Source organism: Vidua chalybeata, chromosome 2, assembly GCF_026979565.1.
Source record: "Vidua chalybeata isolate OUT-0048 chromosome 2, bVidCha1 merged haplotype, whole genome shotgun sequence".
NCBI lineage: Eukaryota > Metazoa > Chordata > Aves > Passeriformes > Viduidae > Vidua > Vidua chalybeata.
The window spans coordinates 2,559,312-2,577,911 of record NC_071531.1 but is presented as its reverse complement, the minus strand read 5'-3'; the positions used below and the strand labels follow the sequence as shown (position 1 = coordinate 2,577,911).

General features: G+C 37.0%; 1 protein-coding gene across 3 annotated transcripts in view; it reads right to left on the bottom strand.

Moving 5' to 3' along the window:
* Positions 1–18,600, bottom strand: part of TTC3 (tetratricopeptide repeat domain 3) — a 56,061-nt gene that overhangs the window by 29,666 nt on the left and 7,795 nt on the right. For 2 of the 3 annotated variants that reach the window (XM_053936557.1, XM_053936558.1), the window contains exons 7-16: positions 16,007–16,130; positions 15,644–15,729; positions 15,278–15,372; positions 12,961–13,023; positions 12,504–12,558; positions 11,664–11,826; positions 11,511–11,547; positions 10,697–10,820; positions 8,958–9,012; positions 125–185 (exon numbers count right to left, since the gene is read on the bottom strand). In XM_053936557.1, coding sequence (XP_053792532.1) covers positions 125–185; positions 8,958–9,012; positions 10,697–10,820; positions 11,511–11,547; positions 11,664–11,826; positions 12,504–12,558; positions 12,961–13,023; positions 15,278–15,372; positions 15,644–15,729; positions 16,007–16,130 — 863 coding nt within the window. Of the gene's footprint in view, positions 1–124; positions 186–2,313; positions 2,461–8,957; positions 9,013–10,696; positions 10,821–11,510; positions 11,548–11,663; positions 11,827–12,503; positions 12,559–12,960; positions 13,024–15,277; positions 15,373–15,643; positions 15,730–16,006; positions 16,131–18,600 lie in introns of those variants that run through there. The other variant, XM_053936559.1, reaches the window with a different exon arrangement.

Here is an 18,600-nt window from a genome sequence, read left to right as displayed (position 1 = left end):
GTAAAAAATTACACAAAGCCATTAGCAAGCCAAAATTACACAAAGCAGCAAATCCAAATTGTATTAATTTTACATAAATTAGCTCAAAATAAGAATACATTTCAAAATAATTAGTGTTTCTTACCTCATCTTTTCATAGTCACAAGTTTTGGTTTTTGGCCTTCGTTTGTTTTGCTGACTTTGGTCTGTAACGAGGAGAAGGATTTTAAACAAAATGATCATTACCCAAAGCAAGCAAACAAAAAAATGCACTTGGAACTCACATTTGGCTCTGTGAATTGTAGATCTTAAATACTGACAAGGTCAAAACTAACACGGCCAAAAAAAAGTGAATTTGCATTTAGTTTTGTTCAATAGGAGACAGGATTAATAAAATCCCAAAGGGGAAAGATTTGAAACAAATAGAAGAACCTTAAAACCCTGCAGGATTGCAGGATCTTAATCACAAAATTGTGATTATTAAAGTGGACTCCAGCCTAAAGGAATCAGTTTGTCCTATAAAAGAACATTTATATATGTATATATATATATATATACACACAAAATATAATATATAAAATATAAATTATAAAATATATAATATAAGAGACATGATATATTATATAGAATATATAATATTATAACTATAATATAATATAATATAATATAATATAATATAATATAATATAATATAATATAATATACAACCTATTGTATTATAATATATAATATATAATATATAATTATAATTATATAAATATATAATATATGATATATAGTATATCTTATATATAAACAGTGTATATTTATATATTATATATACATTTTAATATATATTTGAAAAGATATTTTTCAAATTATTATATAATTATGCATTGTATATTAGGATGCATCTATTGTGTGTTAGGTAATGTATTATAAAATAATGTTTTGTAATATTTTATATTAAAATTGTTTGGGGTTTTTTTGTTTTTTTTTTTTGTTTTACTATTAGTGACCAATCAGAATTTTCAAAGGGAATAACAGATCCCTATGGAAGTCCAAGTTTCCCTGGGAAAAAATCATAAAGGTGAATTTTTGACTTCAAAACCCCTGAGTTAAAAGTTAAATTCCAGCCCTCTCAATCTCAAATGGAAACAAACACAGACAGACAAATAAATCAGTGTGGAAATACTGGGTGCCAGAAACAAGGAAGGATTGATCAGGTGAGACAAATTCACTTTTAACTCTCCAATTTCACATCCAAGGCTTCACACAAAGTTCACTGCAGAACCCCAGAGATCCAAGCCTGCTGTGGAACAGCGACTGAGGCAACAATTCCTCAGCAACAAGGAAGGAGAAAATGTGCTTTAATGCTTTGTTGTGATGACCAACCCAGGAATTCCTGCCATTAACTGCAAAATCATCTTTTTTTTATTGGACACACCCACAGGAAAACAATGCAGCACCTGGACTGGAACTCTCGGGCACTGGGTTATTGCTCTGAAAATCAAATTTGAGAATAGGACGAGGAGTTATTCATGTTATAGGTGAAATTTTAGCAACCACCTGTGCTTTAAAATGAGTATTTTAAACAGAAAATACTGAAAAGACACTGACTGTGGAAAAATCCAGATGCAGCCCTGAGAGCTCTCCCTGCAGGCAGGGGAGGTGGCCCGTGGACATTCCTCAGCTAAATCCTGTCCGGGGGCACTTAAAGCCTTGTGCCAGGAGCAATTTCTCATTAAGAGCTCCTTAATGACCTGAAACTGAAATGAGTCAGCACAAAAATCAGGAGTGACTCCGACTGAACACGCTGAGAAATTATTTCATGGACCACTCCTCGAGTGGATGGCTGCTGGAACTCATGGGAACCCCAAAGCTACGCTAAAAATCCCCACAAATTCCTCCACACAGAGCTACTGAAATGATGGAAAACAAGAATCCTTCTGAAAGCCTGGAAACACCTCGAGCACATCATCCTTCAACCACCCAAAGACTGAGATATTTCACTTTTTCTTCATTTTAAGTGTCGCTTTCCCCCAAGGAACCAATCCAATTCACAACAAAGTCTCAGTGAAGAGAAGAGGAACCATCTCACCATGGGAGGAAGAAATTAATCAGCATTATTATTTTTACTCGCTGAATGATTCCCTTTCAAAAGCCATTCAACAAAAATTACTGCAGCAACAATTCCCATAGAAACAACTCCTCCCCTACAAGACCCAACTTCAAATGCTGCTTCCAGATGAAATAAAAAAGCTTCTAAAACAAGGTAACAAGCAAAACCAGCTGATTTACAGTTCAAACACTTAAGGAAATGTATTAATTCCACAGAAAACATAATTTACTTACCCCACAAACACTTAAAAATATTAGGAGAAGTAGTATTACTTTTCTTTACACTTTCCATTAGGAGTGACCAAAGATATTTAATAAAAATATACACGAGCTCCAAGAAACAGTACATGAGGACCAAAAATAGGAAGGAGCAAGAAAAATAAATCAAAAAGGCCAACAACTTTACAATAATATAATGTGGCATTAAGTTCTTTTCCATTAAAACTCCTGCAAGTTCAGTGAACAAAGGCAAAGGGAAAAAAAAAAAAAAACAAACCAACAAAAAAGGCTCTTCCTCCCCCACCCACAGCAAACTGGGGCCAGCCAGTCACTGGGAGCCTCCTCCTCCCTTCAAATCAAATATTTTGCTCTACAAAACCAGGGGGAGGAGGAAGGGAGAACAGAAAGTGAAAACAAAGCAGTGCAAATGAAGGAAAAAAACATGGGATGAACACAAATTTGGTGGAATTACCGCGGCCGACGCGTCTCGTGGTGTTCGGCCAAGAATTGTCAGATCTCTCCCGGAATTATCCCTCTTCCTTCCTCAAATCCCCCAAAAATCAGCCACCCCTGCCCCTTCTCCAGCCCCTCTGTGCCTCCCCACCCTGCCAGGGAAGAATTTCTAATTTCATGCCCAATTCCATCCTCTTGTCATTTCGTGCCCGTCCTCTGACACGCAGCAGGGAGAGGGGAAATTTTCAGTCCCCGCTGAAGGTGGGCGATAAGAGCTCAGAGCCCAACTTGCAAAGGAGATAAAAGAATGTCAGAGAGGCACAGAGGATGCTGAACACAGCTGGGAACTGGGGGGGGGAACAGATAATGAGGAATGCAGAGGGAGTGGGGCAAAATTACCTAACCAGAAACACCAGAGGAGCTCGAGGAAGGAAAACTCCAAATTTTGGGGGTGAATACAACAACCCCAGAGAAGCCTTCAGATGATTTCTCCATGAAAGGACCTCCAGGAAAAAGGTGGATGCATGGAAATGTGTTGGAATGCAAGCCTCTCTGGGCTCCTCGGTGTGATAAATGGGTGTGGTTCCTGCTAACTAAACTGCAACGGTATCAGTATTTTAGAAAATAAAATAATAAAGGAAAAGTGTATGTGGTTCGTGTTACAAAGCAGATGGGTTTCCCTGGAGATGGTACAGGTGAAAGAACAGGATGCAGGATGTAGCATTGAGAGAAGCAAGATCCCAAAACAGAATCAGCCTTGGGATGAGCAAAGCTGGATTCCAGATATGGAATCCAAGCTGTGGTTTTATCTATGAAATAATAAGGCTGAATCTAAGTTGTGGTTTTAGCTATGAAATAATAAGGCTTAATCTAAGTTGTGGTTTTATCTGAAATAATAAGGCTTAATCTAAGTTGTGGCGTTATCTATGAAATAATAAGGCTCAATCTAAGTTGTGGTTTTAGCTATGAAATAATAAGGTTTAATCTAAATTGTAGTTTTATCAGTGAAATAATAAGGCTTAATCTAAGTTGTGGTTTTATCTGTGAAATAATAAGGCTTAATCTAAGTTGTGGTTTTATCTATGCAATAATAAGGCTTAATTTGTGGTTTTATCTGTGAAATAATAAGGCTTAATCTAAGTTGTGGCGTTATCTATGATATAATAAGGCTTAATCTAAGTTGTGGTTTTAGCTATGAAATAATAAGGTTTAATCTAAATTGTGGTTTTGGCTATGCAGTAATAAGGCTTAATCTAAGTTGTGGTTTAATCTGTGAAATAACAAGGCTTAATCTAAGTTGTGGTTTTAGCTATGCAATAATAAGGCTTAATCTAAGTTGTGGTTTTATCTGTGAAATAGCAGGGCTTAATTAGGAGCATGATGCTTACTTTCAGGACACAGAGCTTGGTGCACACGTGCAACCTGCCAGGTTATTCAGGCAGCGAGGAAGACAGTGAGCCTTCCTCTGAAAAGACCACCAAAGAGCCAAAAGAGCCCCTAGCAACAAATGGAGCATGCAATATAGGGACAGAGATTTCAAGAACTGAAAATAGGAGGAGATTTGTGGAAAGATATTGATAAATAAGTACTAGCATACAGTATGTAAGTTTAGCTTGGATTCCTTTGTGAGGCAGGGTGAAAAGCTCTCCCCGTACCCAGGCTGGTTTTGCTTGTCCTTTATATGACCTTTCATCATACTTAATTAATCACTGCCAATTTTTTTTATATATGCTTGATTATACTTGGTACACTTGATTGTATTCGTTTATATCAAACTGCTGTTCCAATTAAAACTGCTGCTAAATTTAATTTTGTTGATTATTAAATTAGGCATATAATAATTTCATTCATAACACTTCATTCATAACACTCAGAGAGAGAAATGAATGCAGGGCTTGAATTAAAGCCTTTAGAGGAATTAAGACCTATTAAACCACATAGGAGTGGAAGTCTAAGCTCAAGTTTTAATACACAGAAGTGTGAGTCTTAGTTTTAAGTAAGCAGAAATATACCTTAAGTGCCTTAAGAAACTAGTACTGAAGTTTCTTAAACTTACTACTTACTGCTACTTACTACTTACTTAGTAGTGAAGTTCTTAAGTGCCTTAAGAAATTAGCTAATAAGGCCCTAAGGACTAGTTTAAAATTCAGTTTAAACTTAGTTCCTGCCATAACAAAACCAGAGCAGAACCTTGCTTGCATCTCTGGATAGAACAGGTAGAATTATTCAAGTAACCAAATAAAGCTGTGTGTGTACACAGATAAAACTATAGGAGTAAAAACAGAGGTAAGAAGTGACACTACTTTCACATCGCTTTTGTCCATTAGAATCAGGTTCAGATTGTGAATGTTTTAGATTTGTGGTTTTAGCCCAATGGTTTGTTTTTGTATAAAAATCCCTGTACTGGGGTGAGGGCCACAGCCACCACCAAGAACAAAAGGACACCAAGAAGAAAGTGATGCCTCAGGTTTTGGCTTTTCTATTTTTCACATTCTGTGCTGCTTTAGTGTGCAGTTCTGAGCTTCATATTATGGGATGGTGAGCTCTGTGCACAGAGCAGGGAGACAAAACAATTCCTGCTCCAGCTGGGCACCAAGGACAAATGATCCAAAGCTCAGGCCCAGGAGCACAAACAGCGTGGGCTGGAGAGAGAAAAACAAGCAGGATGGGAGTGCCTGGGCTAAAGCTGGAATGGGACAATGAACTGCAAGGTGCAAATGGAGCAGAGCTGATCCCAGTGAGAGCCCCCGGGAGCGCTCGTGCATTTTGGGACCATTTTGGTTCCTCTTGGCTGCAGCCCTGGCTGGGCTCTGGTGCTGCCCAAGGTGGATCCATGCAGGAGATCCTTTCCATAAATCCCTGCTTTATTCTTCAGCTCTGTCCAGCCTCTGCTCTAGGGCAGCCTGCACAAGGCATCAGAAGAAGAAAAGGCTGCTCCTGCCTGCTCTTCCCTGCTCTCTTCATCATCATCATCATCATCACCACTGAGCAGAAAGAAGAAAGGTGTGGGGGCTGCTGCTGCTGCTTTGGCCTGGGGCTCAGTGCTAGGGAGGTTTTATTTCTGCCTCTGCCTGGGGCTCTGTGCTGGGTGGCTGCTGCTGCCTCCACTCAGGACTTCACACCAAAAAGCTTCAGCACAGACTTTTCACTGCCTTAGTTTGAACAGAAGCTGTCTGCTAAGCAAGGCAGGAGCTTCCCCTGAAATGGAAAATGGAAACCTCCTCTTTCCAAATTATGATGATTTTGAAATTAAGGGGCTCTCAGGAAAAGATACGGGAGTAGGAATAAGAGTTCTTTATTAGGGAAGAATATAAAAATAAAATAAAAAATGCAGTAACAGAAAACAACAATGACAGAGTTAAAACCCTATTAATCAAAGTGTTAGCAGCAGTCTGATTAAACAGGAGCTGCAGTTTTCTCAGAGTGACAGATGGAGTTTTGTTAAAGCAGTGATCTTGTAGAAAAGTTTAGTTTCCTTCTGCAGATCTAGTGGTGGTGTACACAAGCCTGGTCTTCTTCTGGGAATCTAGCAGAGAAAAAAGCTGCTCTTCTGAGAATGTAGTAAGAAAAGGCTGACTGTGGTGTTCTAAATCTGACTATATTTAAGTAAAAACGTTTAGTTCTTCCCTCTCACAGTACGATGATGTCATTTTATCAGTTATACAGTGAAGCTCAATAGCCTATTGACAAGAGATGTTTTTCCACAAAGATCAGTTGTAGAAAAGATAAAGAAAATGGCTCAACTAGCAGAAAACAACTGCCTTACCTTTAACAAATAGTAACAGAACACAGCTACATCTTCTAACTTAATTAGAACCCCCTCAGAACTCTCTGCCTTCAAGACTGATGCACTCATGCAAAAAAACAACTTTACTACAACCAGCAACTGCTCCTGTCTCTTTGCACACCCAAGAGCCACAGCAAACTCGACGGGAATGAATTCCAGGAAAAGTGGAGTTGAGGTCTCTGGGTGTGCTCAGCACTGGGGACGGGGAATGGCTGAATTTTACTGCTTCAGGTTGGGCTGGAAAGTTTGGGCTTGGCCTCCTTCAGCTCAAGGCCATTCCCTGTGTCCCGTCCTGTCCCTCCATGCCTTGTCCCCAGTCCCTCTCCAGCTCTCCTGGAGCCTCTTTGGGCCCTGGAAGGGGATTTAAGGTCTCCCTGGAGCCTTCTCTTCTCCAGGCTAAAAAATAATCATTATTAAACCATTGCTTCATTGTTAAACTATTGCTTGAACAAGCAATGCACTGAAGCATCAGTTATGTTGGAATCTGAAGTGCAGGGAGCTCTCAGAACTTTGGGCCCGGAAGCCAAAGTTTAGAATTAAAGCCAGGATTTGAGCTGAGACCTTGGAAAAGGCTCCCAAACTGAGGTGCTGGAAGGGAGAATGTGGATTTGGAGTTTAAAGCAGAGACACGTTAAGCTAAGTACAGGAAAGTTTAGAGTTTTAGAGTTTAAGATATAAAAATAAAAGCAGTTCCAGAGGTAAACAAGGAGTTCAGAATGCAGCACTGTGGGTTTGTGTGTCAGAACATGACTGGCCAAGAGAGCTCACACTGTAACATGGGTCCATAAGATGAAATATTTAAGGATTGAAAACATAAATATCCTTGTCAAAAACATAAATATCCTTGTTGGCAGTGTTTTACTGGTCAATAACTCCTTAAAAATCTTGTAACTGAGGGTCTTGGGACCTCCTGAACCATGCAGTGAAGATGTGAGCTGAACCCACCCTTCCTGCCTGTGCAGAAGAAAAATAAACCCCATCACCCAAAGCAACTCAGAGGGCCCATCTCAAATTCATTCAAAATTTCCTCACGAGTCACAACCACTTCCATCGTGTAACAGATTGATTCAAATCCCTTTCTCTAATCATTACCTCCATCAACCCAAATCCAGGATTTATTTTACCTGGATCAATATCTTGGGTTTGCCACCCTTAATCCTGAGGGGCAAACTCACAGAAAGGATCAATTCCACCCCAATAAACCCTTGGGCATAAACCAGAGCCCAGGTCTGTCACTAAAGCTGGATCCATACCCAGACTCCTCCTGGAGAAGGGATTTAGAAACCCAGGAGTTCCTCACCCTCCTAGGGGACAATTCCTGCCCAATATCCCATCAAATCCTACTCTGAAGCCATTCCCTGTGTCCTGTCCCTCCATCCCTTGTCCCCAGCCCCTCTCCTGGAGCCCCTGTAGGGACTCTGAGCTCTCCCCAAAACCTTTCCCAGGCTGAACAATCCCAGCCTGTCTTCACAGAAAAAGGAAGTTTTCATTCTTTCCCCTCCATTCCCACCTGACACCTTTCCAACAAAAAACCCCTGGAGATTTCCCGTGCAGCCTTCCCCACATTTTCCACCTCCCAAGAAACCTTTTAATCCTTCAAGGTGCTCACAAAGCTCCCGAGGTCAGGATCACTTCTTCCACTGCTCTTTTAAGAACAGGATTTTCTAATACACCTTCAGTGCTTTCCTAAAATCCAATTTTCAAGTGCTCTGTGCTTTGCCACCTCCTAAGGTATTTTAAATATTCCAGGAAGGGGCACCAAAGGCTTCAGTCAAGTGAGAGCACGTGGTGAAAACCCCCAGGAAAATTTAGGAAAGGATTTCCCTTTGAAGCTCAGAACTGCCTGAACTTCACTTTCAGTGCATGAAAGTGACCCTGGCACTGGGGGAGCTTTGGGGGGTGGGAGTTCTCTCTATAAAATGATTTATTCATTTAAAAAAAGAACCAAACATGAGCAAGAAACCACAGAGCTCTCCAAGTCTAAAAATCCACTCTGCCAAATATTTTGTGGCCTCTTCCCTCTGTACCTGCAGAATTATTTTCTGCTAGAGCATTTATTAACCACAAATTAACTGTAAATATTGAAATACAGAGTCCTCTTTAATTTAGATCCTGGCTCAGGAGGAGGGAAAGCATCTCCAGCCTGTGGCTCAGATTTTACTCTTTAATTTCAGTTTCAGTTCTGAATTAATTGAAGGAGATTCAAATTGGCAAAAGCATTGAGGAATTAAGGCAGAAATACAGAAGTGTCTAAGAAAGAAGTAAAAGCTGATTGCTTATTGTTGTGGAAATGACAGGAAATTAACTTCTGGTTATTAATTATGGCAGCAGCAGAGGAAGAAATGGCTCAGAAAAATACAAAATACAATATAAAATAAAAAAATACAAAATACTTCATAGAAAGCAAAAATAAACTCACTTGGAGGCTGCTCCAGCGTGGAAGCTTTGCCTTCTGCTCTCTGGGGCTCAGCCACCTGATGGCAAAAATATCAGATTACAAAAGCCAAATCCACCTCCCTGACTGGACTTAAACAAAGCCAAAAAATCCCCAAGATTGAAGAAAGAAATTAAAATGCGCTGAATCAAGAGGCAAAGAAAAATAACTTCATTAATCAAAGTGCTTTTATAGTGACTTTGCTCCTCAGTTTGTCTCAATTGACATTATCTACAAATCGGACCCAGAAATATTCCCCCTGAGGGAAGGCAGACTTACAGACCTGCCGGGAGGTTTTCAGGAGAAAATGCAAGAGAAGCTGAGCCCTTCTGGGGCTTTCCCCAGCCGGGTTTTCTCTGCCAACAAACTCCAAAATTTCCATTTCCTGCCCTCCTGCTCTGGTTTCGTTTTCCCAGGGCCACGTCACTGCCCAGGGCCCTCCCCCTGCTCTGAGAGCACAAAGAGCTCTGCTGGAGCTGGCCTGGCCTGCCTGGAAATTCCCTTTATTCATCAGCACCTCCTGCACTGCGCAGCTTCTTCGCAGCGCAAGGCATGGGCTCAATTAGAACGCTACATATCTGTATTTTATATAGATGAAATTATCATGTTAAGTATGTATATTATATATATATTCAACACATAGCAATAATATTTATTATATATTGTATATACTGTATTATATATAGTATACCATATACTATATATTATGTATACAATATATTATACATTATATAATATATACTATATTATATATAGTATATGATATACTATATATATTATATATTATTATTATTTAACATATATATTATATATTATATTATATATTATACATTATATATATTATATAGAGTATATTGTATACTACACATAATATATATATTATATAATACATAATATATACTATATATATTATAAATTTTATATATTATATATAATATAATATATATTATATTATATTATATTATATTATATTATATTATATCATATCATATCATATCATATCATATCATATCATATCATATCATATTATATTATATTATATTATATTATATTATATTATATTATATTATATTATATTATGTTATAGTATGTTATATATAATATATACAATATATTATAAATTTTATATATTATATATGTAGTATATTATATACTATATATAATATATGTAGTATATTATATACTATATAATATAGTATATACTATATATTATATACTATATATTATATATTATATATTATATATTATATATTATATATTATATACATTATATAATATATGTATTATTATCTACAATATAAATGTAAAGGAATATTTATATATTAATATATCGATATATTAATAAACACATTATTTAATGATATATACTATAAATTAAATGTAACATAAATATATATATATAGATGTTAACTATATATTATTGCGTATCAATTATAATTGATTATCTTACAATAACAGCAGCAAAGACACTAAAAATGCCACAAAAATGTCTTTAAATTAATAACGGCTCATCACCAATTTAAATTAGGAAAAAAAAAATTAAAATAAAAAAACCTAAAAAATTAAAAGTAAAACCACGACAGTGGCCATCTCCCCCCTCCAAACAACCACCTGAAAATCCCAATTTCTGGGCTGGCTTTGGCAGGAAATATCCCAGGAAAATGCACAATTCCAGAATGGCAGGCACAACATTCCAGGTGGAATTCCCGCAATTCCAGCCGTACCTTGGCATCCTGCCTTGGAGCCCCGTGGGGATGTTTGGGCTCAGCCTGGCTTCTCTTCTTCTCCTTTTCTGCTCCTTTCTGCTCCTGCGAGGCTCTTGAAGGGGATTTTGAAGAAGTGCAGTCTCTGATGTGGGAAAAGAGAGAATCCCTGAGCTTTTCTCCGTGTTTTACATGTATATAACACGAAAAAAACCAGATTAATACCAATTAACCTTACCCCCTTTAGAGGGGTGTAATCCCATAAATAGGTTTAAAAGATTCCATCAGTCATTTTTTTACAGCTTCAAACTGCACAGGCCAAACTTGTGCAAAGATACGGCAACAGCAAAATAAAATAAAATAAATAAAAATAAATAAACCCCCCCCCCCAAAAAAATAACCCCATAAATAAAAAAAACCCCAAAAATCATAAAAAAATAAAGTAACAAAACAATAAAATAATACAAAGCCACCAGAATTAATAAAATAATAATTTTTAAAACCACCTCAATTCTCTACAAAAATTGGAATTGAATGATTAAATTTATAGATTTAAAACTGAAATAATTAATCATGGCCATTAATTGTTAAAAATACCCTGGCCCTGCTGCCCACACTGCTTTCGATACTCAAAATAAGTTCTTAGAAATCCTCAGCACTCCTGATCAATTTATTGCTTCCTTTTTTCTTTCCTGAACATTTGATTTTTAAAATTTTAATGAAACGAACATTTTATTCCAGCGAACAAAATTTATGCAACACCCCCACTGTGCTAATTAAAAAAAAAAGATAAAAAAAACCAATCAAAACCAAACCAAACTTGCCAATCCCTTACTTCTTCTCAAGCAGAGGCTTCTCTTTACTTTTGGTACCTACAAAATAATTTAAAAAAAAAAAAAAAAAAACAAAAAACAAGGAGGGATTAAAAAATCAAAAACCGAGGTGGTTGCAGAGTAAAACCGCAGATTTTGCAAGGTGCAGGGATTACCGTGCATTTCCTGCAGGCTTTTCTGGATTTTTTCGTGCTGCTGGACGAGCTCCTTGAGCCCCTCGGGGCTCTTCTGGCACAGCTCCTGGGCTTTCTCGTTGGCCACCAGGGCCAGCTCAGCCTCGCCCATCAGGGCCAGGGCTTTGCAGTAGTGGTGGTGACCCTAAAAGAAAACAAAACAAAAAAAAAAAAAATCAAAAAAAAAATCAGCATTTTCAAGGTTTTAGCCACACCCAGGAGAGGGGGGGGGGGGTTTAACAGCCAAACCTGCTGCAGTAGCAGCAAAAAAAAAAAAAATCACGTTTTGTATAATCCAGCGAGCGAGCTGCTCTCAGCTGATGAGAAATCAGGTTTTTACTCAAACAGGGGTAAATCACTGGGAGATGCTGGGGGAAAAAGCAAATTTGGGGTTTTTTTTTTTGGGCTTTCTCTGCTTCGGAAAGGAGAAAATTTGCTTTTTTTCCCCCTAATCTCAGCTACTTTGCAATGTTTTAAGTATCTCTTATTTACTCTGCTGCAGGCCAAGAATATTGGGAAATACCTGTTGGCAGTTAACCAGGATTTTTTTATATATTCTAATTTTTTTTTTTTTAAGCATTCTGATAACTCACAGCATAATAAAACATTTTCTTCTGTCTTTACACATGGCGAGCACCTCGTACCAACACTGACAGGCACCACAAAATAACATTTTAAATCTAAAAAAGCCAAGCAAAGCACACTTGGCAGAATTCTCAGTCCACAAAAACCTCTGTCCATTCATTAAAAATCAGCTCTGGGTTCTCATTTTGCTCTAAAATGCCAAAAAAAAAATTATTTTGGAATGTGCAAGAAACCAACCTTTGGCCAATCAGGCTTGAGAATTATGGCTCTTTTTCCATCAATCACAGCTTTCCTGAGAGAAGGGAGGGGAAAGAAGAGGAATTTATTATGTATACCTCCAAAAAAACCCCAAAATCATCTCCAGGCTGGTGTAAAAAGCATAAATATCAATCTAATAAATGAGAATATAAAAATAAAACCTTGAATAAATCAGCAGCTTGTATGGAAACTGTGGAGTGGTTTGGTTTTTTCCCAAACTATGGAAATGGTTTGGGTGGGAAAGGACCTTAAATCTCATCCAAAATGGGCAGGGACACCTTCCACTACCCCAGGCTGCTCCAAGAAAAAAAAATCCAACCTGGCCTTGGTCACTTCCAGGGATGGGGAATCCACAACCACATGATAGGAAATAATTCAATGTTTTAGCTTTAAAATCCAGAATTTCCTGGGCAATGTGCCCTGTCTGGATACTCACTCGTACTGCCTGGTGAGAATGAAGCACAGGGCTCGGTTCCCATACAGCAGGTGGTTGGTAGGGCTTGGGAAAAAAAAAAAAAACAGATGATGAAGAGTTAATAATGGCTATTCCTACTGAAAACCATGAGGAAAAAAGGAAAGGAAAGGGAAAAGTGAAGGAAAAAGTGAAGGAAAAAAGTGAAGGAAAAAAGTGAAGGAAAAAAGTGAAGGAAAAAAGTGAAGGAAAAAAGTGAAGGAAAAAAGTGAAGGGAAAAAGTGAAGGAGAAAAGTGAAGGAAAAAAGTGAAGAAAAGAAGAAGAAAAGAAGAAAAGAAGAAGAAAAGAAGAAGAAAAGAAGAAGAAAAGAAGAAGAAAAGAAGAAGAAAAGAAGAAAAGAAAAGAAGAAGAAAGAAGAAAAGAAGAAAAGAAGAAGAGAAGAAGAAGAGAAGAAGAGAAGAAGAAGAGAAGAAAAGAAGAAAAGAAGAAGAAAAGAAGAAGAAAAGAAGAAGAAAAGAAGAAAAGAAGAAGAAAAGAAGAAGAAAAGAAGAAGAAAAGAAGAAGAAAAGAAGAAGAAAAGAAGAAGAAGAGAAGAAGAGAAGAAGAAGAGAAGAAGAAGAGAAGAAAAGAAGAAGAAAAGAAGAAGAAAAGAAGAAGAAAAGAAGAAGAAAAGAAGAAGAAAAGAAGAAGAAAAGAAGAAGAAAAGAAGAAGAAAAGAAGAAGAAAAGAAGAAGAAAAGAAGAAGAAAAGAAGAAGAAAAGAAGAAGAAAAGAAGAAGAAAAGAAGAAGAAGAAGAAAAGAAGAAGAAAAGAAGAAGAAGAAAGAAGAAGAAAAGAAGAAGAAAAGAAGAAAAGAAGAAAAGAAGAAGAGAAGAAGAAGAGAAGAAGAGAAGAAGAAGAGAAGAAAAGAAGAAGAAAAGAAGAAGAAAAGAAGAAGAAGAAAAGAAGAAGAAAAGAGAAAAGAAGAAGAAAAGAAAAGAAGAAGAAAAGAAGAAAAGAAGAAGAGAAAAGAAGAAGAAAAGAAGAAGAAGAAAAGAAAAGAAGAAGAAAAGAAGAGAAGAAAAGAAGAGAAGAAAAGAAGAGAAGAAAAGTGAAGAAAAGTGAAGAAAAGTGAAGAAAAGTGAAGAAAAGAAAAAAAAAGAAAAGAAAAGAAAAAAAGAAAAGAAAAGAAAAGAAAAGAAAAGAAAAGAAAAATAAAAATATTTTCACCAGATTTGCCTGCAAAACCTGCACCCAGAAAACCCCAAGCTGGCCCTGGGAATGTTCACTGCAATTTTGGGATCATTTGGAAGATTGGGGGCCATTAATGTTAATTCAGATTATCCTCAGCCTGCTCTCAAAAAGGAGAAGCTCCTGGAAATCACATGACTTCTTCTGCTCTCCACCACCCCCAGGATTTCCTGGTTTTTTACCAAATTCTGCTCTTCCCTGCTTGGCCTTGCTACAGTTTTGCAAGAAGGTTGAAATCAGCTTGAAATTGGGACCAAAACCTCTCGTGCCATGGGGCATTTGTGGGGATTAAAATGGATTTATTCACAGAATATTGGGAATCCAGTGATTATTTTGAATTTTACGTAATGAGACCTTGGTGTAGAGACAGGGGAGGGTAAAGAAATCAAAAATCCTGATCCTTTTTAGGGCATAAGTGTAAAGGTACAGAGTTCAAAATGAAAAATCCAACTCCTGGCACGACGTGGTTTTGTGGAAAGTGGGATTTTAGCAAGTTTTCCTGTATTTTAGAGACACCAGGAGGAGTAAAATCAGCATTTTCATGAGCACAGCACCAATGGTGAGCACACCAACCCTGCTGACATGCCAAGGGAAGGGGAAAAATGCCCTAAAAATTCCCATTTCATCCCTTTCTCCCCTCTACAGAGCCCAGGAAAATCTCCAGAGCCTTTCCCTTAGGGAAGAAATTAAACCAAGATTTCAAAATGGAATAAAGCCTGAGAGCTGCCAAGAGCAGGCAGGGAAATATGGGCTCTTCTTTATTCCTTGTGCATCCTGGGAATAAAGATAAATAATGATAAATACTGGCAACATTTGCAAGAGCATTTCCAGGGCAAACACCCACAGTGGATGTTCTTGCTTGTCCACACCAAATAATTCATTTTCTTGCAGGTTTGCTCCTCTTCCTCTTGGCCATTTGAAACCCTAAAAGGATTTTTGGAGCAGAAAAAAAAAAAAAAAAAACCAGCAAAAAAAAAACAGAATAAAAATGAGTTATAGGTTTTTTTTTTTTTTTTATGAAATTAGGTATAACTTGGCCTCTAGTTCAAGTGGCTGATGCAAAATTGCACAAAATGAGGAGAAAATTGAAGAAGTTGAGAGCAGCTCTTACCAGAGCTCAATGGCTTTGCTGTATGACACGATGGCACAGCCCAGGGCTCCCTGGGAAAATTCAGCATTTCCTCTCTGCTTCATGGCTTCACTTTTCTGTGGGACCAGGAACAAAACAATTTCTCCACTAAACTCACGTAATTCAGCAGTGTGAAGGTCATTATGTAAAATTACATTACGCAGTAAAAGGCATTTTTTAATGCCAGAATGAAAACACTCGAATTTTGAAATATTTCTCTGTAATAATTGGGTGGGTTTTTTTTTTGGTTTTTTTTTTTTTTTTTTTTTTTTTGGACAATCAGAACCCCCTCCCCCCCCAAAAAAAAGAAAAAAAAAGTCCCAAACACACCCTGAGAGTTTCTCTCACCTTCCTGGAGCTCTCACAGGTCATGGCTCTGAGTTCTGCCACTAAATCCCAATCCTCCAGGGTCACCCTGGTGATGTAACGCTTCCCTGGAGAGAAAATTCAGGAGGAACACCGAGGGTGAGGAATTCCCCCTAAAATTCCTGCTCTGCCCCCAAAACCTGCCCCACCCAAACCTGCAGCAAATTCGCCAGCAGGAGCAGCCTACAGGAATTATTTCTCACTCCAGAAGCATGGAAATAAGAACAGGAATGATTGCATGATTTCTAAGAGAAAAGTGATTTTGCATGATTTCTAAGAGAAAAGTGATTTTTTTTTTTTTTCCCCCCTCCCTCCCTCCCTGATTTCTGGAGTGTCCATACTCACACTCAGAAAAAAACATTGGAAGGATGACCCTGCCACAGTCCCCAAGCTGCTCCAGCTTCTCCAGCATGTTGGCATCCCCCACACACCTGACCCAGTTCAGGCCCTCTGCAAGGTGGAAGAAACCCTGTTGGAATTGGGGAAAAAAAGAGAAAAATCAAGAAAAAGTCATTAATTGACAAAGCAGAGCGCTGGAGCTCTCGTCTCTGCTTTTGTTCAGCTGATTTGGAAACAGACGACAGAAAATAAGGGAGTATTTAGAGGGATTCGATCTGAGAATGTTGAAAAATTCAGAGGAGGAAGGAGAAAAATAAGAATTATTAAAAGAAGAAGAGCTGGAAAGGTTTTGCTGCTTTTGAAACGTCAGCATCGACAAAAATCCTGAAATATCCCCCCAAATTTCAGCTTCCCAGACTCCCTAAGATTCCAAACTCCAAAATCCCAAAGATCCCAAACTCCAAACTCCCAAAGATCCCAAACTCCAAAATCACAAAGATCCCAAACACCAAAATCCCAAAGATCCCAAACTCCCAAAGATCCCAAAGATCCCAAACTCCCAAAGATCCCAAACTCCCAAAGATCCCAAACTCCCAAAGATCCCAAAGATCCCAAATCACAAAGATCCCAAACTCCCAAATCACAAAAATCCCAAACTCCAAACTCCCAAAGATCCCAAACTCCAAAATCCCAAAGATCCCAAACTCCCAAAGATCCCAAAGATCCCAAACTCCCAAAGATCCCAAACTCCCAAAGATCCCAAACTCCCAAAGATCCCAAAGATCCCAAATCACAAAGATCCCAAACTCCCAAATCACAAAAATCCCAAACTCCAAACTCCCAAAGATCCCAAACTCCAAAATCCCAAAGATCCCAAACTCCCAAAGATCCCAAACTCCAAAATCCCAAAGATCCCGAACTCCAAAATCCCAAAGATCCCAAACTCCCAAAGATGCCAAAGATCCCAAACTCCCAAAGATCCCAAAGATCCCAAACTCCAAACTCCCAAAGATCCCAAACTCCCAAATCACAAAGATCCCAAACTCCAAACTCCCAAAGATCCCAAACTCCAAACTCCCAAAGATCCCAAACTCCAAACTCCCAAAGATCCCAAACTCCAGAATCACAAAGATCCCAAACTCCAAAATCCCAAAGATCCCAAACTTCACAAAATCAATCTTAATTTTTCTTTTTTTTTTTTTTTTTTTTTTTTCTGTGAATTCAAGAATTTCTGACCTCAACCAACTCCAACATTTCTGCACCAGTTGGAGCTTTACAAATATTTGGAAATCTCCAGCAAAGCACAGTCACAAAATCAAAGCAGACTTGCAATGGGAAGAATTCAAATGGGACAATTTCATTTAGAAGCTTCTGAAATGACTGAAAAATAACAAAAACCCCCTCAAATTTCATTTAGAAACTTCGTTATGATAACTGGAATTATTAAAAAAATATATTTAAAAACATAATATAACCCCCCCCAAATTTGATTTTAAATCTTCCTTGTGATGACTGAAATTATTTTTAAAAAATATATATCTAAACCCCCAAAAATTTGATTTAGAAACTTCTTCTTATGGCTGTGGAAAAATAATATTTAAAAAAATCACACGATTAAGATGAATATCCCCAAAAATCCAGCAGCTGGGGAATCCACAGTTGTGTTTATTCTGGTTTTCCTGTTGCTCCTGCAATGTTGGTTTTTAAATTCAATACTTTTATTTTAGCACTGTTGTACAGTATTTTTATTTTTTTTTAATAGTACTAGGAGAAAATATATAATTGTATATTCTCCTATTTTAGTAGAACACTGAAAAAAAAAATCCTTTACTAACAATAGAATTCATTTTTTTTACTTTATAAATTCCTAAAAATCATCTTTATAATGTTAAAAATAACAATTCAAGTAATAATTAAAACCAAATCAAGGTTATTATGAACGGGAGGTAACGATTTTGAAGTGATTTATCTGCTCTTGAAAAAATGAGATATTTTGATTAAGTATGGTAAAAACGAGAGGATTTATAAGCTGCATTATTAAACCTTTTAGGTGTTTATTTTATTTATTTTCTAGGTCACCAACTGTGACAAACAAAACTGAAATTCAGAGGAAAACCTCTATTAAGGGAAGAGCCTTTAAATGCTGTAACAATATTTACAATAATTCTAAGAAAACACAAATCAGGGTGCCAAATCTATTAAGACAAAACAAGAATCAAACACTCAAAAAATCAAAAGTTCTCCTCAAATTATCAAATTAGCAGCAATAGCTAGAGCATTTTAACTACTTTAAATTTATTTATTTATAACTATTTTAAATTGATTTAACTACTTTAAATTGATTTATTTTAACTATTTTAAATTTATATATTTTAACTATTTTAAATGGATTTATTTTAACTCTTTTTCAATTTAATGATAAATTCTACTTATTAACTAATGTAGTTAATAGAAGGATTAGTCTTAAAGGACATTGATCATAATAATTTATTACTATTAATAATAATAATAATATTGTTATTACAGATGGTATTATTGATGTTATATTGATGTTGTTTTATTTGTTATTTTATTATATTTGTGTTATTGTGTTTGTGTTA